General features: G+C 60.5%; 1 protein-coding gene across 7 annotated transcripts in view; it reads right to left on the bottom strand.

The window, feature by feature from the left end:
* Positions 1-222: 222 nt before the first annotated feature.
* Positions 223-14,223, bottom strand: part of MAPRE3 (microtubule associated protein RP/EB family member 3) — a 53,016-nt gene continuing 39,015 nt past the window's right edge. For 2 of the 7 annotated variants that reach the window (XM_008254644.5, XM_051843084.3), the window contains exons 2-7: positions 4,367-4,494; positions 3,780-3,925; positions 2,969-3,170; positions 1,624-1,778; positions 1,346-1,498; positions 223-1,123 (exon numbers count right to left, since the gene is read on the bottom strand). In XM_008254644.5, coding sequence (XP_008252866.2) covers positions 1,055-1,123; positions 1,346-1,498; positions 1,624-1,778; positions 2,969-3,170; positions 3,780-3,925; positions 4,367-4,487 — 846 coding nt within the window. In that variant the 5' untranslated portion in view covers positions 4,488-4,494 and the 3' untranslated portion in view covers positions 223-1,054. The remainder of the gene's footprint in view (positions 1,124-1,345; positions 1,499-1,623; positions 1,779-2,968; positions 3,171-3,779; positions 3,926-4,366; positions 4,495-14,223) is intronic. The other 5 variants (XM_070069330.2, XM_070069329.2, XM_089326691.1 and 2 more) reach the window with 3 other exon arrangements.

Here is a 14,223-nt window from a genome sequence, read left to right on the forward strand (position 1 = left end):
TCAGGCACAGGGGTTGGGGCCCCCATGGCTTCTCTTCCAGGCTGTGACCAGTGCCAGGAGAGAGACCAGCCAGAGCGAGGCTGTGAGCGCAGTGCCAGTGCTGGTTTCTGATGGCCTGCAGGCTGCGCTGTGCAGCCCCCTGGGGGGGGGGGGATGGGCGTGCACGGGCAGTGCCAAGCCCCAAGACCGGGGCTGTGGCTCAGACGAGGGAGGCACGGCATGGACTTTTACCACACAAGTTTATTTAAATAAAAGTGAACGCGTATGCAGGCTGGTGCCCGGGGAAGGGTGGGGTGGGATGGGGAGGCGGAGGCACAGGAGGGTCCAGACAGTCTGTGTGGTGTGAGCCAGGCTGCAGGAGGGGGCGGCGGGGCCTTGGGGCAATGCTGGGGGCAGGGGCTGGGGTGGGGGCAGGGCGGGGGAGCCGGTGCCAAGGGGTCATTTCCATCCCTCGCATGCGCCCCTCCCTCTCCCTGGCCCCCAGGCCTCCAGCACTGCCTCCTTTGGACCTCCCTCCCTCTCCTGACGTCAGCATTCCCCTGCAACTGCGGGGTGGGGGGGAGGAGTCAAAAGACAAAATAAATAATCGGCGAGTCCTGCCCCAGCCTCCACCGTGGGGAAGGGAAGCCAAGCCAGGCACACTGCCCCTGCGCCCACGCTATCAGCCCTGGAAAAGAACAGGTAAAGTGCAAGGAAAATCCAGTAAGTAAAAATATACCAATGACTTTGTGAAATATACAGCTGCTGGCTGTCGGGGAGCAGGGGACTGGCTGGGCGGGTGGCAGCAGCACCCTAGGGAGTGTTGGCCAGCACAGTATGGAGACAACGGAAATAAATAGGGGTGGGCAGTGGGCAGGGGTCCCGCCCACTGGGCCTCTGCCTGCTCACCTGCCCCCCACCCGCCACGCCTCGCTAGCCCGGCTCCCCAGTGCTGCGGCACTGACACAAAGCACCAGGCTGGCCGCTGGCTGTAAGGAAAGGGTTATAATGTGGGGACAGGGGCGGGGAGGGGAGGCACGGGAAGCCGTGCAGTCAGCCGGGGCTGCAGCCGCCCTCAGTACTCGTCCTGGTCTTCTTGTTGGTGTTCCTCGATCTCGTCGTCCTCAGGGGGTGCAAATCCTTCCTGGAAGGGCGGGAAGGGACAGGGAGGTGGTGAGCCGGCGGGCCAGGCTGCGGGGTGGGGGGTGCACTCTGGGGCTGGGGGCCTGGAGTTCTGGCATGGCGCTCCCTGCTGGTGGCTCTGCGTGGCCCAGGGCTGGGGGCTGCACCCCATCCTCAGCGCTCAGGAGCAGGCCAGAGCAGGGGTGTGGCCTGGGGGCCGGCAGGTTTGGGGGGGTGAGCTCACCTCTGTGGCATAGAGAATGCCGATGATGCCCGAGATGACGGGGCTGTTCTCACTCTCGTGCTCCTGGCAGATGAGCTCAATGTCACGCAGTTTGCTGAAGTAGAAGTCACGCTCCTTCTCCAGCCCGTCCACCATCAGCTTCAAGTCCAAGAGCTGCTTGGGCAGAGGGGACCTTCAGCCAGAGGCCCCTGCCTTGGGCCGCCCCCTGCCCTCGCCTCTCGGCCCAGCCTGCCCTCTGGTCCCAGCGGGGGCAGCTTGCTTGCACCCGTCCCGCCCACCTGCTGGTTGAGCTCGAGAATCTGTGCATCGGTCTCGTGGCCGCCGTTCCGGGCCGCCGGCGGGTTCTTGCGGAGGATGCAGGGTGGGGCCACGTTGCTCAGCCGGCCAGAGGTCTGCATGTTTTTGGGGCCTGTGGGAGATGTTCTCTGTGGAACTGCCCGGAGGAGAGGAGGCAGATGAGGCCATGTGAGCTCACGGCTCTCACGTCCGAGAAAGCCCGGGTGGAGGACGGCAGGGGCAGGCCCATGCGACAGGCAGGCACCCCCACCCCCCCAGGGCATCTACATCTAGGCCTCGAGCCTCGGCCACACGTGACACTACAGCAGCAGGGCAGCCCTCTAGCAAGCCTGGGAGCGCAGGGTCTACTGGGTAGTAGGGGGCGAGGTGGGAGGGTGGGGACATGAGCTACACAGGGCAGGCAAATCTGGAGAGGTGGGTGGGGCTGGAAGGGTGCAGGGGTCTCCTGTACTGACAGCTGGAATGGGAGGAGCAGTAGCTGGTACAGGGGACTCCTGACAAGCCCCAGCCCAGAGCCACCCCACTGGAGGCTACACAGGAACCCCGGCCCCGCCCCTCCGGCCCTCTGCTGGCCGGGACCCAGGGAGCCCGCTGCAGCCCAGCGCGGCCGGCCGGCATGCGGGGCATGCGGTGGCTACTTTGCTGTCTAGCCCTGCCCAGTGGCAGAGGCTGCTTCTAATGCAAAGCAAGCGGGGAGAGTGGCGCGGCGCAAACGGAGGAGGTGGCCCTGCTATGACGGGCTCAGGCGCGGGCTGGGGCTGCTCCTCTGCCTCTCCCTCTGCAGCCCTGCTGTCCCCCCTCCAGCAGGCTCCACTGCTTCTCTACCTGCCTCTCTAGGACCCGGACAAAGCCCATTTTGTGGGACTCATCTCCTTAGGACTCAGGGCTCTGGGCCTTTGGAATGGAGAAGACACAAACAAGTTCCCACACCCGTGCCCCTGGCATCCAGTGGGCAGCAGGCCAGAAGGGGCTGTGGTGCTGGCCTCAGGCCCTTGGCTTGGGCGGGCCCCAAGCAGACAAACCATGCCACCTCGGGCGCCATCGTCTTGCGGCAAACAAGGGAGCCCGTACCCAGGGCTCCCTCCCACCAGCTGCCGCCGTGGCTGGAGCTGGTGGCTCTTCCCTTAGAGCGGTTTCTGGAGCCCTCCTGCCCCCTACGGTGACCCCCCCTGGTCTACGTGGGGAGCAGGCGGCGCCATCTGAACTCCGTGATAACAGTCTCCTCCAGGCTGGCGGGGCCGGGCGGGTGGCCCCGGGGGCGCTCCTGGCTGAGGAGCCCCGCCGGCCCGGCCCCCCACACTCCCTCCCCCGGCTCGGGCACGTTACCTGCTGTGCCAATGAGTTTCTTGGATTTGTTGAAGATCTGATCACCTGGGTTAGGAGGTGGCGCTACGTCCTGGCCCTGCCGCGCCAGCAGAGGGTTGTAATCCTTTCCATCATAGTTTGCGTCAAAGAATTTCTTAAACCACTGAATAAACTCAAAATTATCTTGGAATTTTCCTTTCACTAATTTCTCTACAGGAATGATCTGAAATAGACCACACAACAGAGTCCGTTAGCCCCTGCTGCCACACGGCCGCCTCCCGGTGCGAGAGGGCCGCTGCCTTGCAGAGAGCCAGCCCCTGGGCCGCAGCATCTTCCAGCTCCACCACCTGCCCCCCGCCCATGGCACCAGAGCAGACGGGCAGGCTGGCAGGCCTGGCCTGGGAGCTGCACATCCCTCTCCCACAGGCACAGGAAGGAGGATGTGGGAGGTGTCCCCGGGTTCTGCGGCTGCTGCTTGTGGGCTGGGGGCTCGGGACCCACAGCTCTGGGGCCATCGAGGCAGAAGAGCAAAGAGACTTTTCTCGGGACCTACAGAGAAATGCAACTTAATAGGCACAGTACACAGAGGCTCAGGGTCTGCGCTGGGTAGGGTCCAGAGAGGAGGGGGCGGGGAAAGGAGTGTTGTCATCGTGGACCGTCCCGTGTGGTAGGGCTTTCCGCTGGGCCTCGGGCTGGGGGGATGCTCCCCCTGCAGACTCAGGGGTGGGGGGTGTAAGTGCCGGAAATGACCCCACCGACGGCCTGGCTGGCGGGCCATCTTCTCCCTCGGGGTCACACAGCTCCCGAGGGCCCCCGGGAGCGCAGCACCTACTTTGTCGACACCCATCTTCTTGAACGCCGCTTGCAGCACCTTGAAGTTGTGGATGTACTCGTGTTCTAGCTTGGCCTGGAACTTCACCTTCCTCAAGTGCACACAGCCCGGGAAGAGCATGTCCATGAACTGGCAGTAGGCCGCCCCTGTGGAGGGGCGCGGCTGACTGCCAGGCCTCAGCAGTGCCTTTCACTTGCCCAAGCCCCAGCCCCGGTCTCCTCTTCTCTCTCCCTGTCTTGAGGCTGGGGGCAGCCCTCCCTTCAGGACCGACGCGGCTGGAATCCCCAAGGATAAAAGAATTATCCAAGAATAAAAGCATGACTGCTTCTGAGGCCTATCATGTACCTGCAGCACACTTAACACAGCAGCACATATGCAGTTTAATCCCAACAGGAACCCCAGCTAGACGGTGCTGTTATCAACGTCTCACAGATGGGAGCGAGCCGCGGAGACTCCAGCCCGGAGGCTGAGCTCTGACCCTGGGTGGCGGGGTTGGGGGCAGGACCTTGTGCTATGACCTTGTGGCTCCGCGCTGTGCCCTTCCTTTCCCTCCCAGGGCGGGGCACCGCCCCACCCCAGCCTCCCACCTGAACAGAGCTGCTCGATCTTGGTATAGTTGAGGTGCAGGGAGTCGTTGACCCACGCAAGCATGTCATGGCGACTCAGATTCTCACTGGTCACGGATGTGGAGTACACATTGACGGCCATACCCCAGCTGCAAAGAGATGATAGACGGGGTGGGGTCAGCCCTGGGGAGGGGCTGCGGGCAGCCCCCCGGGGAAACGGGGTCCCTGCAGACCAGCTGTGCACCTGCAGCTCCCCCTGCAGAGCAGGTGCATTTCCCTGCCCCTCACACACCTAACAGGTGCTCCCGGCTGCGAGATGAGTGCCAGGAGCTGGGGGCACAAAGTGAATCGTGGAAGCCGCGACAGGAGGACGCCCTCTGGGCAGTCACAGAAATGCACCCAAGTTCAAGTGGCACAGGGGAGGGGCGGTCTCCTCTGCTTGGCAGGGCAGGGGCGCTGGAGCCTGGAGTAGGAATTTTCCAGACGCACAAAGGGCTGGGGTGGAAGGGCGGCCCCCGCGCGAGGACAGAAGGGACAAAGCAGGGCTTACTCCCAGCATGCCTGGTTGCTGTGCCAGCCTAGGGGAGCGGGGTGTTGAGTGGGGCATGGCGCAAGGCGGTTGGCAGGGACAGCCCGGGAGCCTTTGTTTACCACGAGGGGGAGTCTGGACTTTCTATTTAGACGCAGGGAAGCCAGTGAGGATCCCAGGGAGACGGCGACAGGGCCAGACCCGTGTTGCAGAGTGCCTGCTCTCTCCTCTCCCTTCAGACTCCGTGTTCCTGTGGCCCAGAGGCACCTAAATCCCGCTCGTCCTGAATCTTCCCTTAAATTGAGCTTCTGCTCCCATACGCAACCCCGTGAACCTCACCCAGGCCAGGAGCCTGCTCACATCCGCCCCTTGCGCGAGGCCTGCAGCCCCACGTCCCCAGTGTGCCCCTGCGTCCCCCACCTCGGTTCTTACACCTCTCCCCAGCCCAGGCAGGCAAGAGCCCCCGAAGGCCTCCCAGCCTCCAGCCCTCCCTCCGCCCCCCGCTCCCAGCCCTTTCAGCCAGCAGTCGTAAACCAGGCACCCACTGGCCGGATTGGCCTCGCAGACTTGAATGGTTTAGCATTCACGGTGTTGGAAACAGTTTTGAATTAGGGGCCAATATTTTAAGGTTGGGACGTCTCACACAAACAATTTGGCTGCTCCTGGCCACTCTGGGCCCATGAACCTGCGCCACCACCAATGGCTGGAGCTGGGGCACCCCCCTCTGGCCAGCATGCGTGAGTGCCTGCTCACCACACAACTAGCCCTACAGAGGCCAAGGTCACCGCTGTTGATCACTAACTGGGGTAGCGAGGAGGGAGATATTTCTTGTAACTAGGTTTGTGTCAGAAATGGAGAGACAGAAGCTGGACAAAAAGAACTGTGTGTTCTGAGAACTGTGTGAGTGCCTGCTTCTCGAGTAAAGAATTTCACTCCAGGCTTGACATGCAGAGAGGGGGCTGTGGTTGCAGTGAGCTAAGCTGCTGCCCGCAATGCCAGCACTCCCCCCACATCAGTGCATCGGTTCGAGTCCCAGCAGCTCTGTTTCCAATCCAGCTCCCTGCTAATGCACCTGGGAAAGCAGCAGAAGATGGCCCAAGTGCTTGGACCCCCACCGCCCATGTGGGAGACCCGGATGGAGTTCCAGGCTCCTGGCTTTGGCCTGGCCCAGCTGGGGGCTGATGCAGCCATTTGGGGAGTGAACCAGGGGATGGAAGAGTTTTTTTTTTTTTTTTTTTTTTTTTTTTTACAGGCAGAGTGGACAGTGAGAGAGAGAGACAGACAGAAAGGTCTTCCTTTTGCCGTTGGTTCACCCTCCAATGGCCGCCGCGGCCGGCACGCTGCGGCCGGCGCACCGTGCTGATCCGATGGCAGGAGCCAGGTACTTATCCTGGTCTCCCATGGGGTGCAGGGCCCAAGGGCTTGGGCCATCCTCCACTGCACTCCCTGGCCATAGCAGAGAGCTGGCCTGGAAGAGGGGCAACCGGGACAGAATCCGGTGCCCCGACCAGGACTAGAACCCGGTGTGCCGGCGCCGCAAGGCAGAGGATTAGCCTAGTGAGCCGTGGCGCCGGCCGGAAGAGTTCTTTCTCTCTGTCTTTCCCTCTCACTCTGTAACTCTGCCTTTTAAATACATAAAAATAAATCTTAAAAAAAATTATGCAAAGTGTCTCTGGGAAGAAAGACTGCACCAGTCCACTTCCCTGTTCCCTGGAGGCATCTGCTGTGACACAGTGGCCCCTCCTGGCCACCACCCCTCTCCCCAACAGACCCAGCCTTAGCTCCAGCCTCAGCTCCCACTCTGCTCCCTTGGTCAGGGGCCATAGGCAGAGCGAGAATGCTGTCCCACCCCGACTTCATTCATTCTCTGCTCCAGGGGTCTCGACCACCGTGCTCCCAGGACCAGCAACACCGCGGCTCCCAGGGCGTCAGCTTGTTAGAAAAGCCCCAGACCTCCTGAATCAGGACCCGCCTCTGCCCAGGAGCCAGAAGCACATCCAAGTTTGTGAATCACTGCTCAGCAGCTGCCCCCAGCCCGCCCCCAAGCATTCGCCACAGAACCTCATTATTTGCACGCAGAAATTACATGAACTTTTGGAAGAAGAATCATGAGAGAAAACCCTCATATTTATTCCTAGTCCTTCCTGCTTTTAAAAATAAACCCTGTCCTTCCCTGCACAGGGAAAGGGAGCCAGACAGGGCCCCAAAGCCAAGAGAAACAAACGTGGTTGGCTGGACAGCCTTTAAGGACTCGGGAGCTGGCAGTTCCAGAGATTTCCCAGGGCAATTCTGCCTGCACGCGCGTCTCCCCTCACGTGCTGGCTCTGAGCCCGCTGCGCCGGACCCGACCCTCGTGCTCACCCCCGAACCTGTTTAAGTGCTTGCCCCTGGTGAGTGGGGGCAGGGAGTCCAGACCCGCCGCTGCGAGGGAGTCAGGAACCCCGGTGAGCAGCTGAGCCCCTCCTCTGGCCTGTCCTCTCTCTGGTTGTCCATCGCCTTGTGGCCCCGGGGTCCCCACCCTTGCTGGGTTTGTAGGACTCAGTTTGGGTGTCAGCTCCAGGACCCTTCTCTGCCCTGCCTCTGTCTCTGCAGCACCGGGAGCCCGGGCGGTATCGCGGCACTCGACAACTTCCATGGCCGCCACCACAGCCCCCACTGCTGGGTTCCAGACGGACTGCCTCGCCATGTGGGTGGCATGCGCTGGCAGGGACTGGGGTTGGGGGTGTTATCTGCCTCCAGGGACTCACCCCAGGTAACGGCAGTGGGAGTGGGCGAGGGCCAGTGGACAGGATGTTTCTAAAAAGGCAGAAAGGTAGGGTCCAGGGGCCAGTGCTGTGGCGCAGCGGGTTAACGCTCTGGCCTGAAGCACCGGCATCCTACATGGGCGCCGGTTCTAGTCCTGGCTGTTCCTCTTCCCATCCAGCTCCCTGCTGTGGCCTGGGAAAGCAGTGGAAGATGACCCAAGTCCTTGGGCCCCTGCACCTGCATGGGGGACCTGGAAGAAGCTCCTGGCTCCTGACTCCTGGCTTCGGATCAGCGCAGCTCTGGCCATTGCAGCCAATTGGGGAGTGAACCATTGGATAGAAAACCTCTCTCTGTCTCTCTCTCTGCTTCTTCTCTCTCTGTGTAACTCTGACTTTCAAAGAAATCAATAAATCTTAAAAAAAAAAAAAAAAAAAACGAAAGAAAGAAAGGTAGGGTCCAGGAGAGTCCCTTATTCCAAGGAGAATTCATTTACTTATGGACTGTGAGACATGGAAAGGATTTGCCCCTGTCCTTGGGAGTCGATGATCTTACCCAGGAGACAGACACACATGAGGGTGGCACAGCCAAACGCCCCCGAGTGGTGAGCACAGGCAGCATGGTTGGCGGTCAGGAGGAGCAGGCACAGAGTGAGCCTCCGGCGGCCAGAGTTACGTGTGCTCAGGCTGCCAGGTGTGCAGGCCGCCTGCAGAGGCCTTGTCCATGGGCTTGGAGACTCATTTCTCCAGGAGGCCCTGGGAGACGGTGATGCCGCGCCAGCTCTGGCTCCCACACTGCTGGGCCTCAGGGGGTGGGGCTTCTTGGAGTGGTTCCGGGGGTGCAGGGTGGTCTTAGTTGGCCCTGGCAGTGCCTGAACCACTTTGGGGATTTAGTCCTGTTGAACATGAGCTTCAAGAGCTAAGTACTGAAGTGAAGCAGAACCATGGTCCCCGTGCAAGCTTGTGAGCTGCGGGGGTCTTCCAGCCTGAGGGCAGCCTTCCGGGGGCTCCAGGCCGCTCCCTGCATTGCAGAGGTCTTCTCCTGGGCAGGAGGAGTGAAGCAAGCATGTCTATGTGGTGTATCACACACACACACACACACACACACAGCCCACAGCGGATGCACCTGCTTAGCTGGGTTCACTGCCTGTGTTGCAGTGGCACAAGCAGGGACTGGGCTATTTTGCCACCTCCCTGGGGAGCCAGTGTCAGCCATCTCCTTCCGTGGTCCACAGGCCTTGTTATCAGGGCCCTACGAGTCTGCAAGAGCTACAGAGCTCTTTGGAAAAGGCCCAGTGCTTCTCAGCATGGCCAGAACTTCCCTGTTCTATCAGTGGCTGACGGCGGGAGGGCTTTTTCCACACCTAGATCAGTCTGAATCTAAAATCACCCAAGGGCCTGGAAGAAGGGAGTTGGAAAAAAAATGGCTCCTTTAAGAGCCCGGCAATACATTGTGCTGCCACCCCGGGGGGCTTTGGAAGTGGGCAGCTGATGCTAGGAACACAGCCTTTGTCTCCACTCAGGACTGGCTCAGGTCCTCTTTTTTCTTTTTCTTTTTCTTTCTTTCTTTCTTTCTTTCTTTCTTTCTTTCTTTCTTTCTTTCTTTCTTTCTTTCTTTCTTTCTTTTTTTTTTTTTTGACAGAGTGGACAGTGAGAGAGACACACACAGAGAGAAAGGCCTTCCTTTGCTGTTGGTTCACCCTCCAATGGCCGCCGCGGCCAGTGCGCCGTGGCCGGCGCACCGCACTGATCCGAAGCCAGGAGCCAGGTACTTATCCTGGTCTCCCATGGGATGCAGAGACCAAGCACTTGGGCCATCCTTCACTGCACTCCCGGGCCACAGCAGAGAGCTGGTCAGGTCCTCTTTTTAAAATGCATTTATTTGAAAGGCAGACAGACAGATACACACACACACACACACACACACACAGGTCTGCCATCTGCCGTTCACTCCCCAAATGCTTGCAACAGGCTTCAAGCAAGCCAGGAGCCAAGGCACTCCATCTGGGTCTGCCGTGTCGGCGGCACAGACCCAGCAATGCGTGGCTCAGGTTCTTTTAGATGGTGTGACTCTCTGGTCCTCACTGGGGACCATTTTGGCTCTGGACGACCCCCCCAAGGTACCCAGGTGTCTCTGCAGGGGGTTCTCTGCTATACTGGCTACAGCCTTGCAGGGAAACCGGCTTTCCTCGGCAGTCTGCGGAGGCCAGAACTAAGCATGGCCAGCAGGTGGCACCCAGGCCCTGAGCAGAGAATTACATGCTCCCCCACCCCACCCCTCCCTGGCTCCAGTTAGCGAAGGGAGACCCCAGAGAGGAAGTCCAGGTCCATCAAAAGCTAGAGGGTCAGGCAGGGGGTTGAGTGGAGTGTCTCCTCCATGTGTCCTCTAAGGCCAGCTTGATGCCTGAGCACTGAACCAAACCAGCCTCCCTATCCCCCAGAGTCACAAGCTGAACTCGTTAGCGAGTCCAACCTCCGATGGCCTTCTGAGCCCCAACTCAAAGGAGACAGGCTCCCGGGGTGGAGGTGCGGGGAGCACCTGCCCAGCTGCCTCTGAGCACCGCACAGACACAGACTGGGAAAACTCTTGAGGACGTGCACTTGTTACCACGGGTTCCTGCCTGCCTGAGAGAAGGGGCGGCTCCCCGGCCCCGCCTCCCGGCTCTGTCCCTCTTCATCTTCAGGAGAGACAGCCCTGCCTGACCTGGGCACAATCGCATCCTGTACCACCAGGGCATGAGGCTCACGATGCTGGTCATGGGCACCAGGAGCGGGGAGCGGCTCTCTGCAGCCCGAGGCCTTGAAAAGTGGTCGTCAGGACCAGATCGGAATCTCCCGGAGTCCGCTTGGTCCCTTCCCAGACACCCAATCTGAGCACCTGTGCTCCTGATTTGCAAAGCGCCTCTGCACGACTTGGAAATCTCACATCCTAGAGCTTAACCCTCTCAGCAGCCTGAATCTAAGTTTGGGCTTCTTGTCTTTCAACCTTCAGTGGAAAGCTCTGTTCCACAAACAGGTTCCAGAAACAACTCAGGGGCCTTCCGTGTCCCCCAGTCCCCCAGCACCCCCTTTCCCAGGCCAGGCTCAGCCCTGTTCCGGCCGCCCCCGCCTCCACCTGCAGACCAGCATGGCGCTGCAGCCCCTCCAGGTCTTCCAGGGGCAGGAGGCAGCCACGTGCCTCCAGCCAGCTCCAGAAAGTCAGGCCTTTCAGAACACCAGGTTTCCTGTGAGATCACCAAGGGTCAGCCCTAGCCCTACTGTGTCTTAGCTCAGGCCTCAGTTTCTTGTCCTAGGAAATGGGGATGAGAACCATTCCTGCCTCATAGCTGTTAGAGGATTAAGCGAGCCAGGTATTCCAAGTGCTGAGCACAGAGCCCGGCGCCCGGCGAGTATCCGGCAAGTGTTAGCAGCACCCTAGGGCGCAGGATGAGAACCCAAGGGCACTTGTTTGAAAAGTGAGCACCTGCCACACTGCCGGCCTCCATCCTCTGAGACCACAGCAGGCCCAGGCCGGAAGGGAGGCCGACGGTAGGGCTGTACTTGTCTCTGCCCCTTCTGCCTGGGGACGCCCATCTGGGCTTCCTGAAACTGGGCCTGGCCGCCAGCCCTCCTCAGTGCCACACTCTCACAGATCTGCTGAGCAGGTGCCATCCTACCGGCCAGGACAACTGGAGCAGACGCTGCGGGGCCAGAGGAGTTTCCTGCTCCTGACGCAGCGCTATGCCCCTGGTCACCAGGCTACCCCTTCTTGCCCAGGCCCGGGGGGCTGAAGTCACCTGTTTGGAAAATCAGCAAAGCTGCCACCCCTGCCCCCTTGACTCACACATCCAGGTCGTTCTGGGGTGGCATGGAGGCAACATGTGCAGGCGGGGATGAAGGGCGCTGAGGGCTGGGGGAGCCGGGCTGGCGGGTCACAAAGGCCTGACCACCAAGCCAATCACCTTCCTGGAAGGGCTGAGCAGGGACCCGGCTAACAGAGAGGCCGGGCTGCTCAGAGCCGGAGCCGTCGGAGGTCCACATGGGCAGGTGGGATAGTTCCAGGGGTGGTGGGGTCAGCAGGCACCCACCGGCAGGCTCTGGACAGGAATCTGGAAGGGTGTAGGGTCAGGTAGGGGCTGTGGCCTCTCCAGGATTCTGTTCTCACAACACTTTCCCCTGAGCCATGCTAAGGTCCCAGCCACCGGGGGCTGGATGTGTGCCACCCAACAATCCCACGGACCCTTGCTGAAGCTTCCCCGGGCTGGCCTGGGCAATGCGGCCACCCCTCTACAGCTGTGTCCTGGGCAGGAGTCTCCAGGGGGCTTCTGGCTAGGCTCACCTCTCTGACCAGGACCCCGAGGGCTAACAGAAATCCAGATGGGCGGAATCAGAGCTCCCTCTCCTTGCTAATACTAATCCATTTTAGTAGGGTGTGTCTAGGTGGCAGACAGAAAGACAACCCTTTCCTTTCCTGAGGTTCTTCTCTGGGTATCTTCAAGTTCCCAAACCCCCGCTTTTTCAAGTCTAGAGGCTTTCAGAGGACTCCCCTCAGCCCAGGGCTAGAGCTGGGAACTCTGGAGGCGAGAGAGGGGCGAGGTTTGACGGCAGCCCCGGCTGCTGGCTCCGCCACTTCCCGGCCGTGGGACCCTGGGCACGGGACTCAAGGGCTCCAGGCTGTTCCCCTGTTGGAGGAATCCGAACGGAACCACTGAGCACGGGCTGCTGTGAGGACCACGGGGACACTGTTCATGGGAACCGAAGGCTCAGCAGCGCCCTGCCTTGGGCTGAGCAACTTTACCAACAGGCAGAGTCACTGGCCTGTCTTACCCTGCACCCTGAACCAACTGCCCACACCCCCTCTGATCTGGGTCCAGGGTAGGGAGAGGCCAGGGACAGGCTTGGCTTTGGGTTCTCTGCCCCCTGGTGGACGTGGCCTTGGGCAGAAAGGTTGAGTGGTGCTTTTGGAGCTATGTTCCCATTTCTTTCCTAAATTAGTTCTGGCTCGGGGTTCCGTACACAATAGATTCAGTACCTGGTTGCTGAATGAATGAATGAATGAATGGGAGAAGGTACACCAGGGAGCAGGGTTTGACGTGGCCAGTGGGCTTGGGGAGCGTGGCTTGCCGAGCTGCTGTTTACAGGAAGGGAGGGGAGGCGAGCAGGACGCTGGCCCCTCTCTGACCACGCTCGCAGCTGCAGCAGCAGCGAGGGATTTCAAAGCCTCCTCCTTGCATGTGTGTGGCAGTGGTGCTGCTGGCTTCCCCAGGGCAGAGTTCAGGAGGAGTCCACGAGAGGCCTGGTGAGCTGCTGGCCCACTGGGGACACAGCTCTCTGCCCGCCCCGCTCGGGGGTGGCTGCTGGCCCACTGGGGACAGAGCCGGGCAGTGACATTTCTGTCCCCAGCAGCCCCGTGTATCCAATGTTTCCTTCATGGCCCTTCCTGCTCCGGGGGCCCAGACTAGCCACATCTCTTTATGCTCCTTTAGAACTATGTTTCTCCGGCCTGTCTGGCTGCTTCTCACGCCTCTCCGACCAGAGCTGGGATGCATGGATCCATGATAGCTTCTGCCTCAGCCTTTCCCTGCTCTCATCATTCCTGCCATCCTCCATCCAACCCCGAGGGTCCTCCCAGACTGCTCATCTACCCCCCAACCACTCCCCTGAACACACGTCGTAAGGTCCCGTGTTTGCTGCCCCTCTCAGCATGCCCCAGCACTCTGCCCTTCCTGCCCGCCCTGCGGGACTAACCCACGTGGACACGGGCAGCCCTCACCTCAGAGGGGGCATGCCCCGGGGAGGAACCTGCAGGCCAGCCTGCTCCTGTAGCTTCTCTCTGCTCTAGCCTGGTGTCAGAAATCCCCACAGAACTTCACGCCCCAAAGCCATGGTTATCATCTTGATGTCCATAGGAGGAAATGAAGGCCGAGGACTCCAGAGATTTGTCCAAGCTCAAGGTCAACCAGTGACAAGGTCGGAGCTGAACCCAGATCCCATGCTGGGTGGTGGGAAGAGTGATTTGGCTTTGACGGCTCTAGTACAGGACGGCTTGCTCTGCCACCTGCCACCCTCCATCGAATCCCCTCCGAGGGTCCTCCCAGGACTGCTCCTCCACCCCTAACTAATGTCCTAATACTGGGCCTCTGCCTCATCAGCGTTCCCTGCCACCCGACACTCTGGGTCCGGCACCATTTTAATGCACGGCTCCTGTCTTTCAGGAGCCCTTGCTTGGTTGAAGCAATCAGACCACTCACACACAGAAAGGGATCCCACAGAGCAGAACGCAGGAAGCGCTCCTGGTGCGTGGAAGGCGTGAGTAGGGCCTGGCAGCTCAATGGCTTCTGGGGGAAGGTGGCGCCCACTCTGGGCTGGCGAAGAAGACGGGCCGCCAGGAAGCAGCGCAGGGGAAGCCGGGCATTCGGGCCATGGCAAACATGTTTATTATTACTCCTATTTCACAAAGTGAACATGAGACCCATGACTAACTCTCCGAGGAATGGGCGGGTGAGGACTCCGAGGAGAGGGGACAGGGGAAGGCAGGTGTCTCGGCAGCCAAGGGAGGCGCCCGTTTCAAGGAGGAGGCCACCTGCCCTGGTTAATGAAGTTCCCAGACCTCACGGGGAGAGTGGTGA

The sequence above is a fragment of the Oryctolagus cuniculus genome, chromosome 2 (assembly GCF_051225735.1).
Source record: "Oryctolagus cuniculus isolate XC-2025 breed Fujian yellow rabbit chromosome 2, ASM5122573v1, whole genome shotgun sequence".
NCBI classification, from domain to species: Eukaryota; Metazoa; Chordata; class Mammalia; order Lagomorpha; family Leporidae; genus Oryctolagus; species Oryctolagus cuniculus.